The sequence below is a fragment of the Hibiscus syriacus genome, unplaced genomic scaffold (genome assembly GCF_006381635.1).
Source record: "Hibiscus syriacus cultivar Baekdansim isolate YM2019G1 unplaced genomic scaffold, ASM638163v2 tig00112738_pilon, whole genome shotgun sequence".
Classification (NCBI taxonomy): domain Eukaryota; kingdom Viridiplantae; phylum Streptophyta; class Magnoliopsida; order Malvales; family Malvaceae; genus Hibiscus; species Hibiscus syriacus.
In genome coordinates, this window is record NW_024063392.1 from 6121169 (window position 1) to 6148010 (window position 26842).

Here is a 26842-nt window from a genome sequence, read left to right on the forward strand (position 1 = left end):
TATGTTAATATGGCAATTAATTAAAAACATTATATTTAGGTAAGAAATCCATTTTTTCACATGAAAATACGTTACATTTTGGATCACATGGAAGGCGTGAACAGGAAGATGAACGTGCATGCCCCTGGCCCGGGTAATCTTTTGAATTGGAACATTCTAGAACGACAGAAAGGTTCATCCTTCCACCTATATATGCATACTGCTTCTTTCTCAGAAAAAAGTACCCACAAATATTTGTCATCTTTTGAAGTTGTAGTCCATCGAACAACAATGTCAGTCATGAAGGTGCACGGAAACTCTTTTTCAACATCAACTCAGAGGGTTCTCGCTTTCCTTTACGAGAAAGATATTGAGTTCCAGTTTGTTAATGTCGACATGGCAGCTGGCGAACATAAATCCGAAAACTTCCTTCTCCTCAACGTAAGTATCAATCAAAGATTTATCATTTTCACTAAACCCATTTATGATCTAATGTTTCTCACCTGCTCGGTTGAAGCAGCCGTTCGGTCAAGTTCCAGCTTTTGAAGAAGGGGACTTGAAGCTCTTTGGTAATTTTCCATAACACCCAAAAAAGACCTGTTTGTTCCTTTTGCTATTTAGCTGACTCTTTTTTAACATGCAGAATCTAGGGCAATCACTGAATACATCGTCCAAGAATACAACGACAAGGGGACTCAACTGTTGTTGCCAGGCTCTAACAAGACTATGGCAGTTCTTCAATTGTGGAAAGAAGTAGAAGCTCACCGCTTCAACCCTCCATCAACTAAGTTAGTCTTTGAGCTGCATTACAAGCCCTTTTTCGGGATGGCTACCGACACTGCAGTTGTCGAGGAAAGTGAAGCTGAGCTTGCCAAAGTTTTAGATGTCTACGAGGCTCGTTTGGCTCAGTCCAAGTACTTGGCTTGTGACCACTTTACCTTGGCGGATCTGCATCACCTGCCAAATGTTCACTACTTGATGGGGAGCTCGGCTAAGAAGCTTTTTGATTCACGCCCACATGTTAGTGCTTGGGTGGCTGATATCATGGCAAGGCCTGCTTGGTCCAAGGTCCTCGATAAGCAGAAACAGTAGATGTGAAGAGTTGGGATGCAATCGTAATCTGTTTGTATGCAATAAATAATGAGAGGTTTATAATCATGGCCGCATGTTGGTGTGCAGTGTGACCCTCTCTACAATCTGTTCGATAGGTCAAGCTGATCTTACAAATATTATGCCTACATTGTCCCATTAGGAACTCTGGTCTTTACTCTTGAAAATTATATTACTTGTTCCGACATCGGTTAAATAACTTTTTACGTATTCTCAAAGTAATCAAAGGTCATCCATATGCAGCTTGACCAAGGTCCTGCACGTCTTGAACGATAACATTACATCGATACCAGCCTGGCCCAAAGTCCTCGATATGCAGAAACCAGTAAAAACTTGGGATACTAACGAAAGCTATTAAAAGCTATTAGTATTTAATGCCGGGTGAAATTGTTGGTTGCTTCTGCTATTTACTAACACCCTTTTCAAACCTTCAACTTTTAACATGCCTATTTTTTAATTTCATGTAGCATTTCAAAGGTAATAAAATCTGATAGGTTTGGGATTGTCCAAGGATTAAGTTTAATGAACAAACATAAATTGCACCTAGCTTAACACAGAAACTACTGCATATTCATCACTTTCCCTCTGTAAATTGTCAAACGACCCAGTGCATAGAAGAAAAACTTTGTACATGTAAAAAAAAATCTGGAAAAGAGAGACACATGGCAATGTCCTGCTCTCTTGCCAGTCTGAAACAAAACAAGATATAGCCGAATTACAATCACAATCAACTGCTAAATACAATCTTTGAACAAGTTTTATGCTGAGCCATCCTCTTGTTTTGCTGATTCTGACTTTTGCTTTGATGGGGCAAAAGGGGAAGGAGAACCCTCTGCTCCCATCTCTGCTTTTAGGTCATTGATGCTGTTCTCTAGCTCATTTATACGGTCTCCCATTTCATCAAGTGCTTTGAAGTTAAGTAAACAATAGATGTCACGAAATTCACAGTAATACTAAAGTAACTAATTAAATATTTCCATTTCACTTAAGGCTAAAATACTTCAAAGAACAAAGATTCAAACGTTTTCATATCTGCCTGGCAAAACATTCATTAGATAAAAGGTTCAAAACAATGTTTATGAAGCTTAGCCTCGCAGTCCAATATTTTCCATTAAGTTGACAAATACGATGCTAAAGTAATATACTCCAGACAATTCAACATACTCATATAACAATGCAATGGAAAAGCTAAATTAACAAAAACAGACAATTTTTTCTTAGAAATGATCATTCACGTAAATGAAGCAACTCAATGACACATCGCATGGTACATACATGACAATTTCTATCTCATAAAAGATCATGTTCAGATGAATTCAAAAATAAATGAAAAGGATATTCTTTGTGATAATGGAATCAGACATTGTTTGAAACCTGGTTTGCTGTAAAAAAAATATTTGTCAATAGCTGAGATATTTCAAGCTACTAAGGGTCTAATTATAACTCACCATTTGTTGAAGAAGATTTTGCACCTACAAAAAGTACAGTCAAAGAAATTGATAAATAAATACTTATAAGAAAAAGAAATGCACCTCAACATTCAACAACCACAGTAAATAATTGCTAATTTTTTCTAATTGAGTAGGATCTATCAAGAAGTCGAGAGTATATGGATATTAGCAACAGTTATGCTAGCAAACCAGCATACACTAGCATGTTGCAAAAAAAAAAAAACAGCATACACTAGAAGCAATTATTATTACATGTTACACAACAGGGTTGAGGAACTCACAAAAATAGACATATCACCGGTGTTTTGCTTTGACTCGTCCGAATTTTGCCCATCCTGCGGAAATGCATACCGGTCAGCCATACCACACAGCGTTAGCATACGGCATGTTACACAAAGCTAACTCCTAATTCAGATTTAAAACAAATCATTGAATACCTTGAAACCATAATCCTCAAATGAACTTAAAAAAATCATTTTCCTCTTTAGAATTTAACAGGAATTATGAAAAATATCAATAAAACAAAAATAATTGTATGACATTGGATAAAAAAGTTTGGGGTCCTAAAACAAGTAAAACCTTAATAAATGTCTTAAAAACTGTACTAACATCCACAAATAGGCCCAGAAAATTAAACCAAACCCAGATTGCAATCAAAATCAATTTTAATACAAAAATTTCCACTAATGTGTTTAAAAGTTGAAGCACAAGAGCATCATTGTAAAAACCCATTACAGATTCAGAAGGTCAATAGAGATAGAAGATCTAAACAAAGTCGAAAAAACGCTTTTTGCTGCAAATACTTTGTGAAATCGTGATACGACTTCGGATCTCACCATTTCTGGGCAATTGAAAGAATTGAAGCAAATGATAGGCGGGAAGATTATCAGTTCTAAAGTTTGGAAGAAAAACAAATAAAGAAGGTGAAGTTTACCATTTTTCCCGGTGTGCTCCTCAATTCGAAAACTTGAAAGCGTGATTGAGGGAAACTAGAGATGATCGTCGCTTATTTTAATGGAGGGTCGCTTCCTTTTTCACCCGGGTCTACACCATTTATTTATCCCATAGGCCACTTCCTACACTTTTTTCATTTTTTTTAATAATATAGGCTTATTGGACTATTATTTTGGAAACAATCAAAGTTTATTTTTTTTTAAAAAAAAAGGCAAGGGGATGATTATGTACTAATATTACAAAATTTAGATGCATAATTTTATGATAAGGAGTAAAATTCTAAATTTTTAGGAATTAATCAACTTATAAATTCTAAAGAAGTGAAACTAGATTTTTTAATAAAAAATAAGGGTAAAGTAAATAAATGGTCATTGAACTTTTCAGATGCTTGCATTTAGGTCTCTCAACTTTTAAAACTTGCAATACAGTCACCAAACATTTAGTTCATTTGCAATATGGTCCCCAACGCAATGGTCGTTTCCATGCCGTTAGGGTAAATTATATAAATGGTCACTGAACTTTTCATGCGCTTGCATTTAGGTCCCCAAACTTTTAAAACTTGCAACACAATCATCAATTACATTCTAAACCCCAAATTCTAAAATAATTTAATTACATTCTAAACCTCAAATTCCAAAAATAATTCAATTACATGCCCAACCCCAAATTCATAATATATTCTTAAAATCTACCATAACAAACTAAACTCAAAGTAACAACCTTAAACCTCAAAATATAACCCTAAATATTAAATTTTCCTACCAATTAACCCAACATAATCAACAACATTTAGTTCATTTTGGGTCCATAACAATAAGTGATTATGTTGGGTTTAGGATTTAAAAGTTAGATTAACCAACTATTAGTGAATAATACTCAATTTGATTTGAAAAAAAAAATTCGACTTGAATTGATTCAAAAAATTTGATACAAATTGACTTTGAGTTGTAATTTCATAAACTCAACTTAAAAAAAATTCAAGTTAAAATCGAGTTGTAAAATACAACTCGAATATCTCAAAATTATTAGTAATTAGTGGATTAATTTTTAGGTTTGAGTCAAGTCTCTTGACTTTGTATGATATATGTATATCAAATATGGAAAAATATGAAGAAATATATGTATTGTATATTTGTATTCTAGTATCTGTTTTTAGAGGAAAACTACACTTCAATCCTCCAATCTATGTTGCATTTTCGCATATTTGTCACTAAAGAGTTTAATTCAGTTTTAGGGTTAAATCACGCTAAGGTCCCAAGACCTTTAATGAGTTTTTATATTTTAGTCACTTAAAATAGGGAAATCACGAAATAATCCCTCTAATTTATGTGTATATTTACACTTTAGTCCCATAATTTCTCTTTTTTTATTATTCCAAAATTAGCTGCTATATTTTTATTTTCTTTTATTTTGGTCACTATTTTTATTTATAAGCTAATCAATGTTATTTTTTTATTTTGATCTTTATGCTTTACTTTATTATATTTTAGTCATTTAATTATATCTTTTAATCTTCTGATATATTTTATTTTAGTCATTTACTTTATATTTTAATTTATGTCATTTACTTTTTATTTATTTAATTTCAGTTCTTTAATTTCATTACTTTATTTTTTTATTTTTGATTTACATTTTTCAATACTTTAATTTTAGTCCTTTGATTAGTGCATTTTATTTTATGTTCATTTCATTTTAGTCCTATGAATATATATATGAAAGACTCATAAGTATAACTTGACTGGTTTCATAAGTTGGATTAAAGGATAATATTTATTTATTTTTAAATATTAAGAAATGATTGTCTTAAAGTAACTAGATGTCATATTCTGATATTTTAAATAAATAAATACTCTATTTATAAAACCTGAAAAATCAAATATGCCTATTTAGTCGAATCAAGATATTTCAATCTAAAATTCTCAGAGAGGAATTATCTTATTCTTATTATTTCAGTTGGAAAGAGAAATATTTGTCCTAAAGTATTTTAGGGATTATTTTCTCTTCGATTGGAAATATTGGAATATTTTATATTTTTCCTTAGAATTTCCTTTGAATAAAATTATGTGATTGAATTTAGAATAATAGGATAATAAAATAAATTCATATTTGAATTCTTAGACTTCCACTACTAGAGACAATTTGTAATCGACGGGTACCAATTTTGGGCGTTGTGGGGTGGTAATCCTTCCCCAAACGTAACCGACCAAAAATCCCTTTTTATCACTAAAAAGAATGAATTTTTGGTTATACGGTGACTGATTTATCTTTTAAATGATGTTTTCTTAAAAACTCTTTTAAAAGATGATTTTTAGGTATTCGACCTACCTAACCCAAAAAGGTCGATGGTGACTCCAAAATATTTCCTTAAAAATAGTCATTTATTCATTCAAATGCTTTTCCGCCAAGGAAATTTGTGCCCGGGCGAAAACCAGTTACAACAGCTTGGCGACTCCATTGGAGATAAAGTTGGTCAAGCTCTAAATCAATTATATATTGTCTCTATAATTAAAAATTAAGAATTCAGATTTATTTAATTTATGATTCTTTTGATTTCTTTCAATTCTTTATTCTTTATTTTTTTTCTTTATTATTTTTATATATTAATGTTTTTATTGATTTTTAGATATTAGGATTCATTTGTTTAAAATGGTTGTTTGTCAAAGGTTTGAGAATTTCTCCTCACACACAACACGTGCATTGCATAAACATAAGCTCTATGCTTGAGCTCTTTTCCGTTTTATGAGGGAGTGAAAGCGACGTCTGCATGAGAATTTATTCCCCGTGTCAAACCTAGCAAGTAGTTTTGGGGGCTCATATATCCTATGTGTCGCAACCGTCTTTCGGTTGGGTCCCGGAATTGGGCTTCGACTTGAAAAATGTGGATTGGAGTCCCCACCGATCATTTATTTAAAACAAATGGGTTGATCAGATACCCTATTTCTTACCTGATCTGTGTCTTTCCAAAGATGTGTCAGGTTCAGGAGTCGGTTACGGTCAAGGAAGGATTAGCACCCTTGAACCGTCCTTTCGGTACTACGTAATTTCCAGTTGTCTTTTATTAAGAAAATTGCAAGTTAAATTAAAAGGTAAAATTTGATCTAATTACTTACCCTTAATGAGTTTACGGAAATACCCTTAAAAAATAAGATTTTAAAAGAAAATAATAATAATAAAAGAAAGTAACAAAACTAAAGAGTAAACCAAGGAAATAAATGAAACCAATAATAATAAACATAAAATAATTGGATGAAAAAAATGAAATTGAATAAAATAAAATAAATGAAGACAAAATATATATACAAAAAGAATAAAAAAGGTAAAGTGTTTTTTTAAAAAAAGAAAAATAATAATAAGAGCAAAGAAATTAAAAATATAATGAAAATAAATAAATAGTATAAATAAAATAATAAAAAAATATATATAAAAATATAAAAATGTATGTATAATATAATAAAATACTAAATAGTAATAATAATAAAAAATAAAAAATAAATATAGTTATAATATTAACTAAAAAATAGTAATCATAGAAATATAAAATAAAATAAAGTAAGAATATATATATATAACGTTAGGAAAATATAGTAAAAAAACATAGTAAATAAGTAAACATAGATAAAAAATAATATATATATATATATATAATAATAATAGGAAAATAATATAATATAAAGCAAAGAAAAATGAAAAAAATTATAATAAATAAATAAATAAAATATAATTAAATATATACATATAAATAATAAGGGTTAAATTAAAATAAAAAATGAATTAGGGGTCAAAATTAAAAGCCAATCGAAGAAAAAACGATAAAACACGCGGATCCACACGACCCGTTTATAAAAATCCGAATAGTTTTTCAAAAACACAATCCTCGGGGACTAGATCTACAAAAATAGATCTCGAAAACGCCCCCGTTCATCGGCCAAAAACACTTCTCTCAGTTTTCTTTCGAAATCAAAACACAGCAAGGGTAAGGAAAAATAACATGCGAAGGTATGAACTTTACCTTTCAAAATATAAATGCTTCGAAAAATGGCTACGAGTTGCTTGTAATTTTTTGCTTGGTATTTCGTATATCCTCCTCCGAATGTGTTACAATAGTGAGTTACAATGACTATTTATAATGCTTGTGGATCCTATCATTAGGAGTTTAAATAATAGTATAACTCTATCCTATTTTTAGGAGTTTGAATCATAGCAAAATTCTATCCTATTTTTAGGAGTTTGAATCCTAGTAGGACGAAAAGGTGTGTTGACAGCTGCCCCTCTTTGCCCATAGTCGTGTCACGGGGATAGGGAAAAGATTAAAAGACACACTTTTCGTTCAGTGGAGTTGAAAATTGACTCTGATGTTTCAATAACTCCCTGTCAAATTGAGTTACGGATGACTCCGCCATCGTGAAGTTGAGTTCATCTTGAAATGATATGAAATTGAAGCCGTAGTTCGGAATTTGAATTAGCACGTGGCTTCCCGTTGCCATTCGGTCTTCTTCTTGGTTTAAAGACCTTGGATCGGAATCGAACTCAAAAATCTTCATTGACAAATAGCTTTTTCTTGACTTAAGCTATGCTGCTTGAAAATGGTTGCTTGTCACTCAGGCACGGCTAACCCAGGTCCTCTTCTCGACTTGAAACCTCGACTGCAACCGGAAAGTAGTGCGATTGATGTGTCTCTAGCTGAATGGAATCGAACTCGACAACTTTGATGGCAGATAACCCTTCTAACCTTGAGTTATGCTGTAAATGATGTGCCTTGGAGCTGAGAGTAGTCGAACTCGAAGGTCTTTGTTGACAGATAATCCTTCTTTGAGTTGGATATCACTCGTCGTAAAGTTGAAATCCAATCTAAAGATGGATGATGCTTGTGTGCACGATTCCCTTCGTCGTGAAGTTGAAACCACGGGTGGCCCCTTCGTCGTGAATTTGAGCCTAGAATTGGATATCCTTCATCATGAAGTTGAAATCCAAGTAAGTAGCATTGTTCCGAGTCCAATATCCTCCATCGTGAAGTTGAAATTGGCTCTGGAATCGGGAAATTGTTTGTTGACAACCAGCCGTCCCTTCGTTGTGAAGTTGAACTCGTGTTGTCTCGAGTCCAATATCCTTTGTTGTGAAGTTGAAATTGGCTCCGAAATTGGGAAATTGTTTGTTGACAACCAGCGGTCCCTTCATCGTGAAGTTGAACTTGCGTTGTCTCGAGTCCAATATCCTTCACTATGAAGTTGAAATTGGCTCTGAAATTGGGAAGTTGTTTGTTGACAACCAGCGGTCCCTTCGTCGTGAAGTTGAACTTGCGTTGTCTGGAGTCCAATATCCTTCGTTGTGAAGTTGAAATTGGCTCTGAAATTGAGAAGTTATTTGTTGACAACCAGCGGTCCCTTCGTTATGAAGTTGAACTTGCGTTGTCTGGAGTCCAATATCCTTCGTTGTGAAGTTGAAATTGGCTCCGAAATTGGGAAATTATTTGTTGACAACCAGCGGTCCCTTCGTCGTGAAGTTGAACTTGCGTTGTCTGGAGTCCAATATCTTTCGCTGTGAAGTTGAAATTGGCTCCGAAATTGGGAAATTGTTTGTTGACAACCAGCGGTCCCTTCATCGTGAAGTTGAACTTGCGTTGTCTCGAGTCCAATATCCTTCGCTGTGAAGTTGAGATTGGCTCTGAAATTGGGAAGTTGTTTGTTGACAACCGTGAAGTTGAACTTGCATTGTCTGGAATCCAATATCCTTCGTTGTGAAGTTGAAATTGGCTCTGAAATTGAGAAGTTGTTTGTTGACAACCAGTGATCCCTTCGTCTTGAAGTTGAACTTGTGTTGTCTGGAGTCCAATATCCTTCGCTGTGAAGTTGAAATTGGCTCTGAAATTGAGAAGTTGTTTATTGACAACCAGCGGTCCCTTCGTCATGAAGTTGAACTTGCGTTGTCTTAAGTCCAATATCCTTCGCTGTGAAGTTAAAATTGGCTCTGAAATTGGGAAATTGTTTATTGACAACCAGCAGTCCCTTCATCGTGAAGTTGAACAGGCGTTGTCTGGAGTCCAATATCATTCGTTGTGAAGTTGAAATTGGCTTTTAAATTGAGAAGTTGTTTGTTGACAACCAGCGGTCCCTTCGTCGTGAAGTTGAACTTGTGTTGTCTGGAGTCCAATATCCTTCGTTGTGAAGTTGAAATTGGCTCTGAATTTGGGAAGTTGTTTGTTGACAACCAGTCTTCCCTTCGTTGTGAAGTTGAACTTGTGTTGTCTCGAGTGGCACGATATCCTCCGTCGTGGAGTTAAAATCGTGGATAGCCACTTCGTTGTTAAGTTGAGCCTTGACTTGAATATCCTTCGTCGTGAAGTTGAAATCCAAGTATTGTATGTTGCGGGTGGACACAATTCCCTTCGCCGTGAAGTTGAAACCGTGGAGACCCCTTTATTGTGAAGTTTGGCTTCGAGCTAGATATTCTTTGTCGTGAAGTTGAAATCCACTCTCGAGCAAATTGTGTTGTTTCGAGAGAAACTTTCAATCTGTCGAGTTGGTCGAAGTGTAGCTTCTTGCTGCTGAGTTAAGCAACCAACATGAATCTTTAAAAGTGCTTTTGAATCGAGTATCCTTCGTCTTGAAGTTGAAACTTTACTCTAAAAGCTGTAAAAAATTATGTATGTGCAAAATGATAAATATGATGCTCTAAAATGTATGCATAAGATGCATGTAACATGAATTGGTTATATTTTATCTCCTGAAAAAGGTCTGATAATTTGTATTTGGATGTTGAATCCCCAAATGATTCCCCAATATCCAAAAATGCCCCAATATTTGATGTTGAATCTCCAAAGATGCCCCAAATGTTCCTCATTTCTTGCTTCAGCATTGATTCTAAGCATGAGTTTTGTGTCTAAGAGTCACATGTCATTTACCAAGATCCACTCTAGAGAGACTGTCTTGTTTGAAAAAAATGTTTTTCTTTCTCTTTTATTTTCAAAGTTCTGAAAATATCAATAAAGAGTTTCGAAAAATATTTAATCAAAAGTTTTGAAAATATTGTCTCTTTCACGGTTTTACAATTGAGACGAATCATAAAACTAGAGTTCATTAGATATCAAATGTTTAATTACAATGTTAATCCTTCAATAAATTATAGCTATTTGACACATGCAAGATCAAAGCTATCTTTGGGAAATGGTTAAGTAACGAAAGGATAAAAAGGTCTCAGGGTATTGTGTTTGGTCAAAGGTTTGGCATTTGATGCTCAAAGGTTTAATGGGGTAGCTTGCATGCTCCTCTACTGGAAGTGTTCTCCGACTCCCAGCTTTCATAGTTACATTTGGATTGTGCGATGCCTTATCAAGGAATTTGTGTGATCGCCTCAGTTGCACAATTTTTATATTTGAACCGCTTTTTTCAGGTTTTTAACTCGAATCCTCCTTTGGTTTTAAGACGTTATTCAGGATTTATGTCTTGAACCCCCCTTTGTTATTTTTCTCTACCATGCATTAATTACATTGTTTTTTGCAAACAAAGATTAATTCTGATGGGCGGGATGAAATATGAAGATATTCTCTTTTGTTTAGAAATCCATGTATGATTAGAAGGGACTTTTAAGGCACGTAATGTAGGCCAGGGTTTATGGTTATGAAAGAAAAGGATAAATAGGCCCAAACAAGTGTTTCAGGGTGTTGAACCAAGGATCAATTCATTCTGATGCCTTCAATCTTGCTCAAAATGTTTCTCTCTCTTGATGCTATATTATCTTCGAGTGAAATGATTCAGTGATTCGGGAATGATTGTGCTTGATCAATCTCATAGTTTGAAGCTTGATGTACCATTTGTCTGTAGGGAATCTTTGCATGTGCTTTTTTATCCCTTTTTCTTTTTTCTTTTTGTTCTTTCTTTTTTTTATTTTCTTCTTTTTTGCTTCTTTTCTTTTTTGTTTTTGCCCTTTTTGTTCTGGTTGAATCTTCGCACTTGACATTTGGTTCACCTTTTGGTATCTCATCTGAATCAATGTCTTCACTCATGTGAGCATATTTCTTCCACCTTGCCCCCCAGTGTGGAGGGTGTTCCTTGGTTAGGGTTGAATCAGAAGAAAAATACTATAGGCTCAAAAGGGGACACAAGGGATATATTTTTTATCTTGTTGGGAAGGGATAAAGAAAGAAAGCCGTTCATCATTTCATACATGTAAATCTTCACAGAAGAGGTATCCCTAGGGGGATAGATTTTCAAGATTAATTCTATTCACATGAAAACAGTGTAATTAATGTATGATAGAATTATTTCGAATGAATTCTTCTTCTTTTTTCCCAGATGTCTCAATGTTCAGGCTCCCCGCGAGATGCCCAAAGTTGGTTCTTTAGAAGAATGCTCATGTTAAAATGAACAACTCAATGCCTTGGGTTTTAATGGTAAGAAAGGTTATTTTTGAGTCTAAAAAAGACAGTGGTGTGATCTTATTGACTCAAAGAAAGGTATGAGTGTATCATAAAGATAAAGGCAATGTTCAAGAATTTCAAAAGGAGGTAATGTCAAAATTTCGTCTTTTGGTAATGACCACGAGTTGTTGTGGGTAAAGAATCAAGGTATTTTATTAAGAGGTTTGAGACAGGGTAAGAAAGGTATAATATTTCCATATGTCAAAAATCTATAATTCTTGAAGAATTAAAAGAATCATTAATTCATTTAATATTCGAAGAACTAAAGATTAAAATTTGTTCAATTGCTCCACCTTAGAAAGCAGCATAAATTCAATCATTTAAAAGATTAAGAAAATATGAAAGATCAAAGACGTGTTCAAACAAAACAGTCCTCTAAGTGCAAATGGTATATGCCATGCCCCCTTCTTCGGCAAGCGCCTTACAGTTTTCAGAGGAATGTTTCGGGCTTCTTATGTGGTAACAGCTAACAACTTCAACATCGTAGCCCTTAGGATATGGAGATTCTTTTCTTAGATCATCCTGGCAGGCTTTGTCCTATAATCAGCTGATCAGGCTCCTACTGTATTGTTTTTAGGTTTTTTCTTTTGATGTTACAATCTTGCTTCCATGTGGTGTCATGTGGTTAAAACCACTTCATCGAATCCTCCATGAAGAAATTTCATGTTTATAAAAATGCTTAAAAATGAAATGTAGATCCACAACGCAAAATGAAAAAAATGCATGAAATGTTCGAGGCATTGATCCAGAAAAGTGCCCATTATTATAAATAATCCTTATTTCGACAAAAATGTTTTATCTTGTAAGAGACATAAAAACAATCAAAGGTACATTCGGACTAAATCCTCTAGACCCCGAACAGCTTCCAGCATGTTGATAAGTCTTCTGTTTTCATCTGTCACTGGTTGTATGCCTTGTTGGACCACTCCAGCTTCCCTTGCCAGGCCGTGTAGATGGCGAGCTGCCTTCTGTACTTGATCTAGGAAATCTCGGATGACTGCGTCTCTGGTTTCACCCTTTGTTGTGCTTGCTCCCAACGGAAACACCACTGCAAACCCCCGTCGAAGGGCACTATCTGAAGCTCGCTCGCTTGATTTTTGAAGCTATTGTTTTACCATCTTTCTCATGTTGTTTCTCCAGATCATCCATTTGGATTCTCAGGCATTGGATTCTCAGGAGTTATCATTGACTTTATCTTGGTACCCCTTTCTCAAGTCTTCAAGCTCAAAATAGACTCTTTTCTGCTCCCTTTCTAGTTTGTCTGCTCTATCTTTCTGAGAATTGACATCTAGTTTCCATTGATAACGTTCAGCTTTAGGTTCCGTAACTTTCTGTTTCAGCTCATTATTCACAGCTTCAAACTCTGCCTTGACTATCTCAAGTTTAAAAGGGACAGGCCTGAGATGTTCCTCCATGGTCTGGGTGTCTTCACAGTCTGGCATTGGGATGCTATCATTCTTTCTCAATCTTCGGCATTCCATATAATCCGGAGTAAGCATATCTCTGGCAGCCACGACATCCATCCGGGATATTTTCTTCCATGACTCGGCTGCCTCTTTGATCCTCTTCTTATAACTGTCACCGTGATACACAAACTCTAATGTAGATAATCCGTATGTTGTTGGGATAAACTGATGTGCCCCATACTGTCTAAGTGCTAACAACGGAGCATACCCAACGATACCCCAAAGTCCAAGTAAGGTTATAGTATCAAAATCCCCAAATCAGAAAAGAACATCACTGAGGAACAACCAGGGGGCTCTCCAAGTAATATCCCGGTCCTGAAGATGAGTGAAGACCTTCATCCATTCTTCCTTCGAAGCGCCTTCATGCCATTTCATAGTGATGAACTCTCCCAATGGTGAATAGGTAGTGCTGAATCGGCGGTAGGCAACCCCGTTAGTCTTCCAGAAGTGGCTGTGAATCCAGACTTGAAGGAGCTGAACACATCCAATGAACCTTCCTCCACCAGTTCTTCTGCAATGATTAAAAGACCGAAAGGTCTCGGTTAAGATGGTCGGCGCTGGGTTGACTCGCCTTGGAAGTTGTTCAAATAGTTCTACTATGGCTGCGTCGATGCACCCCAAGGTCTTCGGAAAGATAATCAAACCATACAGACCCAGTGCAAAAAGATCTATAGTCTTCCATTCATCATGGTGGTTCTTTATTAGTTGCTTTATATGGATCCACTCGATTCCTTCCCCGTTACCTTTGTGTCGAAGTCAATCAGTCTCCCATTTTTCATCAACCCCTGCAATCTTAGCTAGTCCGTTCTTGAAAGGCTGACTCTTGATGTGTTTGATATATGCCCTCTCTAGTCTGATGTTTTCGCAGTGCAGTAGGGTAGTATACTTTTCAATTGTGGGCACCATGTCCTCTCGGTTAAAGGTGAAACAACTATATCTTGGGTTTCAGAATTGAATTAATGCTTGAAAACATATGTCATTCCCCCAACTGTCCCAAATATTTCACAATTCTTGGACATCATTTTGTTTCAGGCTGACAGATGCGTAACTAACAAGCTTTGACAAATAATTTCTCTGAAGATTGTCTCCCTTCTCTTTCTGAGTCTTCTCGGACCGTAGTCATGCCTCAACGTTTTTAATCTCTTGTATTACAACACCTTTGTCCATTAATTCCGATTTATTTTGTGTTTAACAAACGTTTTTTAAGGATCAATAACCTCTTGTTATGATGCAAATGCTAGAAAACAAACACAAAGGCAAAAGGATTAGTAAAATAAAAATAAAAATAAAATGACGAAAGAAAAAAAAATTAAAAAGAAAATGGTTAGGGTAAAAATATCTTAGGTTTTGGAATGTGGTTTCGGGGTAGGCTCTAATTCTCCATGGTTTCCCGGTTTAGGTTCTAAAAACGGTACCCGAGTTCTCCTTGCTGGTGCCCCCTTGGGCTTGCCAGACCCTTAGTCCTAAACCCATCACAGGCTTGTGTGGACTAAGTTAAACTCGAGAGGACACATTCCCTTATGCCCGCACGGTGAATAAATTCACACGAAGACATAAGGTATATGAATCCCGAAGGCTACTTGCTAGGCCCGCACGGTGAATAAATTCACACGAAGGCGTCGCTTTTACCCCCACTTAAAACAGGGTTTAGAGCTTGGGTATAGAGCCTTAAATGAAAAAGATTTGAAGGCTGAAATCACGAGAAAACGATTAGTACAACTATTTACTCGAAAATATAATCAAAAGTAAATAAAAAAGGATCGAAATGTTACCTTAAAATTTAAACTTACCCTTTTCGTTAAAAAGACAACTGAAATTACCTTAGCCTGACTCACTTACCTGTCCCAAGTGGAGTCACCAAGCTGTCGCAACCGTCTTTCGGTTGGGCCCCAGAATTGGGCTTCGACTTGAAAAATGTGGATTGGAGTCGCCACCGATCATTTATTTAAAACAAATGGGTTGATCGGATACCCTATTTCTTACCTGATCTGCGTCTTTCCAAAGATGTGTCGGGTTCGGGAGTCAGTTACGGTCAAGGAAGGATTAGCACCCTTGAACCGTCCTTTCGGTACTACGTAATTTCCAGTTGTCTTTGATTAAGAAAATTGCAAGTTAAATTAAAAGGTAAAATTTGATCTAATTACTTACCCTTAATGAGTTTAAGGAAATACCCTTAAAAAATAAGATTTTAAAAGAAAATAATAATAATAATAAAAGAAAGTAACAAAACTAAAGAGTAAATCAAGGAAATAAATGAAACCAATAATAATAAACATAAAATAATTGGATGAAAAAAAATTAAATTGAATAAAATAAAATAAAATAAATGAAGATAAAATATATATACAAAAAGAATAAAAAAGGTAAAGTGTTTTTTTAAAAAAAGAAAAATAATAATAAGAGCAAAGAAACTAAAAATATAATGAAAATAAATAAATAGTATAAATAAAATAATAAAAAAATATATAAAAAATATAAAAAATGTATGTATAATATAATAAAATACTAAATAGTAATAATAATAATAATAAATAAAAAATAAATATACATATAATATTAACTAAAAAATAGTAATCATAGAAATATAAATAAATAAAGTAAGAATATATATATATATATATATATATAACGTTAGGAAAATATAGTAAAAAAATAGTAAATAAGTAAACATAGATAAAAAATAATATATATATATATATAATAATAATAGGAAAATAATATAATATAAAGCAAAGAAAAATGAAAAAAATTATAATAAATAAATAAATAAATATAATTAAATATATACATATAAATAATAAGGGTTAAATTAAAATAAAAAATGAATTAGGGGTCAAAATTAAAAGCCAATCGAAGAAAAAACGATAAAACACGCGGATCCACACGACCCGTTTATAAAAATCCGAATAGTTTTTCAAAAACACAATCCTCGGGGACTAGATCTACAAAAATAGATCTCGAAAACGCCCCCGTTCATCGGCCAAAAACACTTCTCTCAGTTTTCTTTCGAAATCAAAACACAGTAAGGGTAAGGAAAAATAACATGCGAAGGTATGAACTTTACCTTTCAAAATATAAATGCTTCGAAAAATGGCTACGAGTTGCTTGTAATTTTTTGCTTGGTATTTCGTATATCCTCCTCCGAATGTGTTACAATAGTGAGTTACAATGACTATTTATAATGCTTGTGGATCCTATCATTAGGAGTTTAAATAATAGTATAACACTATCCTATTTTTAGGAGTTTCTATCCTATTAAAATTCTATCCTATTTTTAGGAGTTTGAATCCTAGTAGGACAAAAAGGTGTGTTGACACTATGTCTTCGTGAGAATTCATTCTCCCTGTCAGGCATAGGGAATTGTGCCCTTTCGAATTGAACTTGATCCGTTTAAACCTATAATGGGTGAGAATTGAGGGGTTCATAGCCCAAGGGGGCTCCAACAAGAACAATTCGAGTACCTTTACTATTAGAACTGAAACCCTGCATATAATAAACCTAGAAATTCATCCAATCTAAGACAATGCTAAAACTATGTCCGTAGGTGTACACAAAAGAGAAATAAACTCTAATTTTCGTTTTTAATTGATTTTTTTCTATGCATGCGAACTAGTAATCATGTGGTTAGGTTTATGTTTCCAAACAAAGCATGGAACTAGAAAACATGATGGTAGAATTTATATATATAAACTACGGGAAAGGATATTTTCTTTCCATTAATTAGTACTAACCATTTTTCCTATTTTTATCTTTTTTATATATACATTTTATTTTGCTCTAACTTGTTTATATTAATTTATTTTGCTTACATTGCATGATCATGACATAACCATAAGGTGTTGATATGTGAGTGATCATCAAATTGAAAAGTTTTCATATATGGACAAATAGTTTTATGATCAAATAAATTATGACGCAACCAAGGAATGGCATCATGAGGGAACTATGAGGATAGAGAAGAACTATGCACCCAAAGATCATATACACGTTGAAGAGCAAAAAGAAGATACGAGAAATAAGAGAGCAAATGACCAAGATGATGGATAGAATATATGTTTTGGCCAAAGGAAAAGAGACTCCTGCACAAAAAAGAGAGAGAGCTCAATGAATATAATCCTGCAATCTCAGATATACAAAGGACTTCTGATCCTAACCAATTTGAGAAATTACATACAGTCATCATTCGCATTCACAAGTTGTCTGGAGATACCAAGGAAATGGTGACAACTGTAAAAGCTACCAGAAATAAGAAGAAATCAGGTAATCTAAAATTGTCGAGGTTCAGTCAGCTCCCGACGTTGAAAACTCAGGTTCAATTCAAGATAAAAGGTGGTTCTCATTTTAATTCTATCTCTATATCATATAAGGGGTTGTATGAAAAGTTACTTGAAGCGCAAGAAACGGTTCTGCAATATGTGAAACCGTGGCAACCTTCGTATCCGAATTGGTATGACATCAATGTTCGTTGTGAATATCATGTTGGAGCTCAATGACATTCCATTAAGAATTGCATTACCTTCAAACATCGAGTCCAATATCTTTTGGATCATGAAATCTTAGAGTTTATGATAAATGATCGACCTAGTTTGGTAACTGAAGGTCCTGCTAAAGTATTAGTAGGGGTGTCCAGAAGGAAGAAGAAGATTTACTGATGTACGAGGTTCAAATAAGTCATTTAAAGATTGAAAACGATAAATTGAGTACAGAAATGGAAACCATACATGAGGATTTTCAAAAGGTCGTCCAAGCCTTTAAAAATGTTGGTATAGGAAATACCCTAGAAGAGTGGATAACAGGGGTCACCAAACTGAAAAAGAACTACAAGATATATGAAGGTCGAGCCAAGAAGTTTTCTCATGGTTTACGAGTTACAGAAGTTATACGCAATACATCCATCATCAATTTGGAAAAATATCAAGCTGAAAATCAAATGTTAGGAAGGGCCATAACCAACAAGGAAGCCTCATATCAGATCCATTAGCATGAGATTGATACTGAATTAAAAGCCACTGAAGCCAAGAACAATACATTGATGAAGATGGTAGAGGATTATGAAAATCTTGTACAAGAACTCTGTAACTATAAAGATTCCCTCACAATAAAAAATGAACAACATTGTCTACAACTTCGAGAATTGACACAGAAGATGAAGGAAAAAGACAATATCATGAAGGAAGTAGATGCTCAAGCAAGCAATGTAGCTAATAAAATTGGTTGATTTAGCTAGCTTCACGAGAGAATTAAAGCAGATTAACAACTCCACACCTGAGCATGAGTAGAAGTTAATTTGGCTTTTAAGGGAAATAGAGAAGTTAGGAGTGAAAGTTATCCCATATATGTAAAGTTTTGTTTGATGTATCGAACCTTTTGTGTTCAATGAAATCTATTTTAAGATGATCACTCTTAATTAACTCCTTCGTTATATTTGCATTTTCATTTTGTATTCGTACTTTTATGTTTGCATTTGCATTTTTATTTTACATTCATATCTTTGCATATGCATCTTTGTATAGTTACATTTATAGTTTCAATGTTATCATGCATTCACATTTTTTCAGTTTCAAACTACTTTACATGCATTAAATCATGAAAACATGGGAATAATTTGTGGAGGATTCCATGACAGAATTTTTGAAATCAAATTGGAGCTAACTTGGTCTTCCTAAAGAAAGATAAGAACCATGAAAGAGATTTTAGCAAGGGTTGGTATAATCGAATAACTCCAAGAACAACTCATAAAGACTTAACAAGAGATGATCGATCAAGCAAAAAAGTTCTAGGATGATTCAAAAGAGCAAATGGATCAAGCAAAAAAGTTCCAGGATGATTCAAAAGAGCAAATGACAAAATTAATAGACATGGTGAATGTTGTGATCCATAGAAAGAAGCCCTTAGAGGAGCCCATTGTAAAAGATTTGAATGGGATTATGAATGTTACTGATGTACCCAATGCAATGGAAACAAATGACCAGTAACTTGTCAAGAAATGTGGAAATCCAATAAGGCTCCAAAAATTGGGTATGATCCCAGAAAAGGCGACATAAATTAAGTTGAAGAGAAGCATGGAAGAGGTTTAAGTGCCATTGAAGAAAGCTAAAATAAGCAAAAAGAAAAGGATACCTCTCATTCCAATTCCAATCTCATATTCAAACTTATTACCATTTCTTTTTTAAAGTGACCTCATAACACCAATTCCTCCAAGGCCTAATACTTATTTGCGTCCAGATTTGTAAGGTGTCAAAAATTCATGCAATTATCATTCTGGAGATTTTAGCCACTCTACGGAGAATTTTATGACTATGAAATTAAAGGTCCAAAACCTCATCGCAGAGAGGTTGCTATGTTTTGAAGATGAGAAACCTAAATTTCCCAGAAACTCAAAATTGGCCGAGGAAAAGAGATCTTCAAATCACAATCTCTCTCATGATGTTTAAGAGTCAAACATTCAAAGTAAACATTTTGGTCATCAGTCACAAGGTCTTCAAGAAAGCAAAGTAAACAATTGTAAAGAGATAGTGATGTCAAGGGAGATTATACCCCGTTTTCCTTAGTTTCATGTAGCAAGTTATATCCCAATTTACTCCAAGCCCAGCTTATTGCCCCATGTTTGGCTAAGCCTTTATTGCCCCTTACCTGAGTTGGTATAATGAGGAAGTCTTTTATGAATAGCATGCTGGAATCCAAGGATACTCTATCGAGAATTATGGCAACTTCAAACGACGAGTTCAAGACCTTTTGGTTCATAGAATCGTAGAAGAAGATGTTAACAATCAGTCTATTTTGGTTAGACAATCGGGATTCAACCCCCAAAATTAAGTTAATAAGGTCAAGACAAATGAAGATCATACAATAGAAGATATTGAAAAGAAAAAAAGGGCAAAACTAAGGAAACTAAGGAAGGTGAAGTATGTATGGCAGATTCAACTCCCGATACTTCTCTGATACTAAAAAATGAGACAGAGATGAGAAATGACGAAATGAAAGGAAAGGTAATTCGAGACTGGCCCATAGGTTTAAAAAGGAATGGGGCAGATGTAATCCAGAAGACACCTCAGACACCTAATTCAGATTTTCTAAAAACAAGTAAGGCAGAGGTAATTTAAGAAGTATGGTGAATACTACGCCAATCATAGATGCAATGAGTATTCAAAAACACGACAAAACTATCATCACCAAGGAAAGTTGTTCTTGATCTAAAATTGAGCCCAATTTCCAGTCAGGAAAGAAAAAGATGATGATGGGATTTTACCAAGAAATTGATCAGGAGGAAGTATAGATTTGTGCATTTGAAGGTTTATCCAAAGAAGTTGACACAAGAAATGATCAAGAAATGGGGGGCAAATGAGGACAAAAATCATGGGCCGATTATACACCGAACATTATAGGAATGATGGGGGCATTCTGAATAAACAAGTGGAAGTTGATATATACCACTATAGTACTTTCTATTTTCAGCATCTTATTTGAAATTATTTTTTGTTCCTTTCTCCGCCTTTTGTGTAATAAATAAATTTTTGTTACTTTTAAGGTTATGAGCATTGAATCAATTTTACAATCTTACAGTTCTTTGAATATCAACAAGATTAAAAACTCTTTAAATAATTAGAGTTATAATCTTTGACAAAGTATCAAGACTGAAAACTGGTAAAATAAGGACCCTTGACCTTACCTCATAAGAAATAAACCCAAATACTATCCTCTTACAAATATGAGATAGCCTTTTCCTATTGAAAGGAATTAGACAAAAGGCTTGGTATTTATATAGGAGCGTACAACATGGGGCATCGTTTTTGTATTACATTGCAAAACTGACTAGACTACTTTTCTATTGATGACGTTTGATGACGAATGTAATCTTCACAAATAGGTAAATCTAGTTATGTAAGTTGCTTGAGAATTGAACTCTAACGAAGAGATTTTCTGACTTCCACCAAAAACACTTAGACTATAATAGGTTCTTCTTAACAAGCTTAAGAAGTTGGAGCCATATATTCATATTATTATTATATGTACAGTAAAGCTTGAGTTATCCCCCTAAAGCAATTAGTTAATAGCCCTGGCTTTATGGATAATATTCAGCCATCCTATATTATTATATATACAATAAAGCTTGAGTTGTTCCTCTAAAGTAATTGGTTAATAGCCCTGGCTTTATGGATAATATTCAGCTAGTCTGATATACTATTATATGTAATAAAGCTATCCTCTAGAGCAATTGGTTAATAGCCCCGACTTTATGGATAAGTTTCAACTAGCCTGATTAAGGCAAATTACAATAAAGTTGAATTCAACTAGCTAAAATGGCAAAAAGTTACTGCATAAAGATGGACTAAAGGAGTTAATGAACACATGTTATAGTCAACCTCACACGAGCACTCAGAAATTTTATTTTTAAACCGATATTTTTGCATTGCCTTTGCTAGATTTTACAAAGCTTACACAAATGGAAGATTTCAGAGAACCGAAATAGAGGTATTCTAGAAAGTCTAGTAATTGGCAATCCTAGTTGCGTCATTTTGTCCGCATCCGGTTAAAATACCAATTCCTTAAAGTGAGGCATGTGACAAAGTTCACAAAGAGTGAGAGAGGAGTGACATCTTAAATAGATGTAACCATAGAAAATAGGAAAGTTATCCTGAAACCAACCCAAATTTTAATACTTATCAAAGAGCTATGACTCTAAAATATTAAAGAGTTATTGATTCTTTTGATATTCTTTGAATTCATTCTTATGATTTGATTCTATTGTGAACCTGTAAGAAACAATACTTTACAAAATTCTTTCATTCTTTAAGAAATGAGGAAAACCATTTTCAAATAGGACAGTCTCAAATGAGAAAGGTTCTTGAAGCAAGTTGTTGCCTATTCTACCACTATTGTAGAAAAAGAATAAACGAGGCCATAATGATGAAGCACTTCATATTTCTTGAAAGCAAGTGGTCTGAGAAACCAGAAAGTCTGGAGAATTGAAATAGTAACACTCTCTTGTGACGCTATTAGTAATTCATCAAGAAGATGATTACCGTATTCAAAAAAGGGTACATATCCCAGTGCATAGAAAAAAAAGGGAAAGAATACAACCAATCAAGAAGAAGAAGATCACCTCATTCAGAAGAGGCACATATCTCAGATATTTCTGTTAGAATGATTTATCACTTCTTAAGTTTGGGATTGCATGAAGACAATCCCTCAAGTTACTTGACAACACTGCTGTTTAATGACACCCAAATGAGAGCATTCAAGATAAATAGATTCTACACCAAGAGCCACGAGTACCCACAATGGGGCATTATCTAAACTGGACCTCGTGGGGATCATGAGACTCAAATCCAATGGACATTGAGAGTAAGCCTTATGACTTGGAATGTTGGAGGTATTTTTGAAGGCCCAAGTGGGACATTTTGAGAACTTATATAAGCAAGCAACGATTTTAAGTCATTTTTGAAGGCTCGCATCAGCAATAAACAATTTTGAATGCATTTTGAATGTTCATATCAGCAAATACTAGGGCATGATAAAGGCTTATATCATCATATGTCAAGATCATTGATTTGAGCAAATATTTCCAATAAGATAGAAATATATGAAGAATGAAAATGGTGAAATAGTGACAGTGGAGCGGACTATACATAATTGCTTTGTTCATCATACAGTTGCATTATCTTGGTAATTTCACCTACATCGATGCTGGCAAGCCAAAGTGTCCCACTTGTATTCCCATTGAGTTTTGTTCTTAAGTGTCCTTGTGATGTCTTATAAAAGCTCTAAACTCTATGCAAAGAGCTTTACTGACGAGAAATCTGGGCAGAAACCATAGGAAATGATGAATGTGTTGTCAAATGTTTTACGAACCAATGATTATGGTGTTGAACCGATGTTGCGATCATATGGTGTTTTTATTTATTAATCCGAGATGAAGTTTATCTTCTTTAACTCCAAGGTTAGAAGTGAGAAATGACGATGATTATTTTTTTCTACAGAAAGGGAGCTCAAATTTTAACTACAAGAAATTAGCGGAGCCAACTAAGGTTGAACAATAGATTGTTGTTAAGCATCTCGACATGATATGGTCTGAATGGCTTTCTTCGAGATCCAGTTAGATTTGGAGACATAAAAGGAATTAGGATAAATCCTCCTTGTGATGTGTTTTAAGAGTCAAATCAGAACAGACACTATTTTTTTAAATAATCTTTGTTGAGTTTGACATATTTACATCTACATTCTCCAAATATGATAGATTCTCTTTTCAAAGGTGAAAGCTTTATTGGATTTCTACACAAGTCCAGGCGAAGAAAGCCGATGTTATCAAAGAAAAAATAAGGCAACAAGGTCATAATTCTGATTGTAGCAAGAGTTCCATAAATGAAACATTTCTTTTGAGAATTTAATGAAGCAAAGAAGACGTAAAGATGCAAGTGGATCACCTGGTTCATCAGAAATGCCAGCTTGAAATGACATTTTGACTAAGTGAATGAAGACCGAGTTCACCACTTTGAAGTCAAATAAAGATGGACTCAACATTCAAGCATCATATTTAGGCATTTAAAAAAATAGGGGCATTTCCATTCATTTTATCAATGTTGAATATTTAACAGGAATTCCAAAAATTAGCAAAGATTTCAGCAAAGATTGGAAACCTCACTCGAGGGATCAACATTTCAGGAAAGAAGGAGTTCGTAATAAGAAGAACTCATCTGAAGAGGAAGAAGGAGTTCATAATCTGAAGAACTTATTCAACCTTTTGCTCGACTCTATCACAAAATGAGATAGAGCAACATCAACATTTCCAGAAGGAGTTCGTAATAAGAAGAACTCATCTGAAGAGGAATAAGAAGTTCATAATCTGAAGAACTTATTTAACCTTTTGCTCGACTCTATCGCAGAATGAGATAGATAAGCAACAATATTTCCAGAAGGAGTTTGTAATAAGAAAAACTCATCTGAAGAGGAAGAAGAATCTCATAATCTGAAGAATTTATTCAACCTCTTGCTCGACTCTATCGCAGAAGGAGATAGAGCAGCATCAACATTTCCAGAAGGAGTTCGTAATAAGAACTCATCTGAAAAGAAAGAAGAAGTTCATAATCTGAATAACTTATTCAACCTTTTACTCGACTCTATCGTAGAAGGAGATAGAGCAGCATCAAAATTTCCAGAAGAAGTTCGTAATAAGAAGAACCCATCTGAAAAGAAAGAAGAAGTTCATAATATAAAGAACTTATTTAACATTTTGCTCGACTCTATCGCAGAAGGAGAAGAGCAACATCAACATTTCCAGAAGAAGTTCCTAATAAGAAGAACTCATCTGAAGAGGAATGAAAAGTTCATAATCTGAAGAACTTATTCAACCTTTTGCTAGATTCTATCGCAAAATGAGATAGAGCATCATCAATATTTTCAGAAGAGTTCATAATGAGAAGAACTAGTCCAAAGTGAGCGAAAAGTTTATAATGAGAAAAACTTTTAGCTCAAATTTGAACAATTCATGCTAAAAATGGTGTTTTATGTCTTTGCTCCATTCATGTTCCACAACAAAGAGGGGCAGCTGTAATCACCATTTGTACCTCAACAGCAGCCCCTCCATGTTGCAGCTTCACCCAACAGTTCCAGCAGCTTCACCCAACGGTTCCAGCAGCTTCCAGAGGAACACCAGCTGTCCCTCCACGTCGGTAGCTCCACCACAACAATATTCCAGTAGCTTCCAGCAACAACAATTGTTCCCCCTCCATCCAATAACTTACAGCAAGAAACCCAGCTGTCCCTCCATATTCCAATAGCTTCCAGAAGCTTCACCTGTGGCATCCTGAGTACCGTCCACGTACCAACATCTTCATCAGCAAATCAGAAAACAATAACAAATACTAGATTTTTATTTTTTACACATGTAATATGGGTTATAAAACCCAACAAAATAGGAGAATGAAGTATTTCCTCCTCTTCCCCCGATTATAAGCTAAAACAAATTAGTGTAACAGGGGCTTCCATTCTCCCCAATTCTATTTTGGAAATCAATACAAACAAAAAGGTTGTTATCTTCCATAATTTTTTTCATTTTTTTAGTTTTATATTTTATTTAAAAAAACAGTACAACAAGTTAAATAAAAAAAGCAATATGATTGGATTTACCTCGTTGTTGGTCCTTGGTCGGAGTTCTCTTCCGTTGTCGGTCGGAACGCTAGGGTGGGCCACCATACCAGTGGCCGGCGTTGGAGCCTTGGGTTTTTGAGATGGCCGACCGAATAAGTTGGGTGACTTTGGTGTGGTCTGTTGCGTGAAAAAGAGAGGAAGAAGATGAGTTTTAAGTTTATAAAAATTTTGGGTTATTCGCGTAGAGGTTCCCTCATTTTAGTACCCCTTTGTATTCTAGCATCTGTTTTTAGAGGAAAACTACACTTCAGTCCTTCAATCTATGTTGCATTTTCACATATTGGTCACTGAAGAGTTTAATTCAGTTTTAGGGGTAAATCACGCTAAGGTCCCTGGACCTTTAATGTGTTTTTTATATTTTAGTCACTTAAAATAGGGAAAATCATGAAATAATCTCTCCAATTTATATGTATATTTACACTTTAGTCCCATAATTTCTCTTTTTTTATTATTCCAAAATTAGCTACTATATTTTTATTTTCTTTTATTTTGGTCACTATTTTTATTTATATACTAATCACTGTTATTTTTTATTTTGATATCTATGCTTTACTTTATTATATTTTAGTCATTTTAATTCTATCTTTTAATCTTCTAGTATATTTTATTTTAGTCCTTTACTTTATATTTAAATTTATGCCATTTTTATTTATTTAATTTCAGTTCTTTAATTTTATTACTTTAATTTTCTATTTTTGCTTTACATTTTTCATTACTTTAATTTTAGTCCTTTGATTAGTGCATTTTATTTTATGTTCATTTCATTTTAGTCCTATGAATATATATGAAAGACTCATAAGCATAAGTTGACTGATTTCATAAGTTGGATTAAAAGATAATATTTATTTATTTTTAAATATTAAAAAAGGATTGTCTTAAAGTAACTAAATGTACTATTCTGATATTTTAAATAAATAAATACTCTATTTATAAAACCTTAAAAAATCAAATATGCCTATTTAGTCGAATCAAGTTATTTCAATCTAAAATTCTTAGAGAGAAATTATCATATTCTTATTATTTCAGTCGGAAAAAAAAATATTCGTCCTAAAGCTTTTTTATGGATTATTTTCTCTTTGATTGGAAATATTGGAATATTTTCTATTTTTCCTTAGAATTTTCTTTGAATAAAATTATGTGATTTAATTTAGAATAATAAAATCATAAATTAAATTCATATTTGAATTCTTAGACTTCCACTACTAGAGACAATTTATAATCGACGGGTACCAATTTTGTGCGTTGTGGGCTGCTAATCCTTCCCCCAAATGTAACCGACCACGAATCTCTTTTTATTACTAAATATAATGAATTTTTGGTTA

At 34.0% G+C, this 26842-nt stretch overlaps 2 protein-coding genes across 3 annotated transcripts; one reads left to right on the forward strand and one right to left on the reverse strand.

Annotated features, from left to right (window-relative positions):
* Positions 1-238: 238 nt before the first annotated feature.
* On the forward strand, positions 239-1173 carry LOC120182818 (glutathione S-transferase PARB-like). The gene is made up of 3 exons (XM_039187681.1): positions 239-420; positions 500-548; positions 623-1173. The coding sequence occupies exons 1-3, from the start codon at positions 271-273 to the stop codon at positions 1069-1071; spliced, it is 648 nt and encodes a 215-aa protein (XP_039043612.1). The 5' UTR covers positions 239-270; the 3' UTR covers positions 1072-1173.
* Positions 1174-1662: 489 nt separating this feature from the next.
* LOC120182955 (heat shock factor-binding protein-like) lies at positions 1663-3598 on the reverse strand. 2 transcript variants are annotated; one of them, XM_039187769.1, is made up of 5 exons: positions 3475-3598; positions 2822-2875; positions 2538-2561; positions 2429-2471; positions 1663-1993 (listed from the first exon to the last, which is right to left on the reverse strand). In XM_039187769.1, the coding sequence occupies exons 1-5, from the start codon at positions 3475-3477 to the stop codon at positions 1848-1850; spliced, it is 270 nt and encodes an 89-aa protein (XP_039043700.1). In that variant the 5' UTR covers positions 3478-3598; the 3' UTR covers positions 1663-1847. The 2 variants fall into 2 exon arrangements, with proteins under 2 accessions (XP_039043700.1, XP_039043701.1); XM_039187770.1 differs by lacking the exon at positions 3475-3598 and adding an exon at positions 3377-3443.
* Between the last annotated feature and the right edge of the window lie 23244 nt (positions 3599-26842).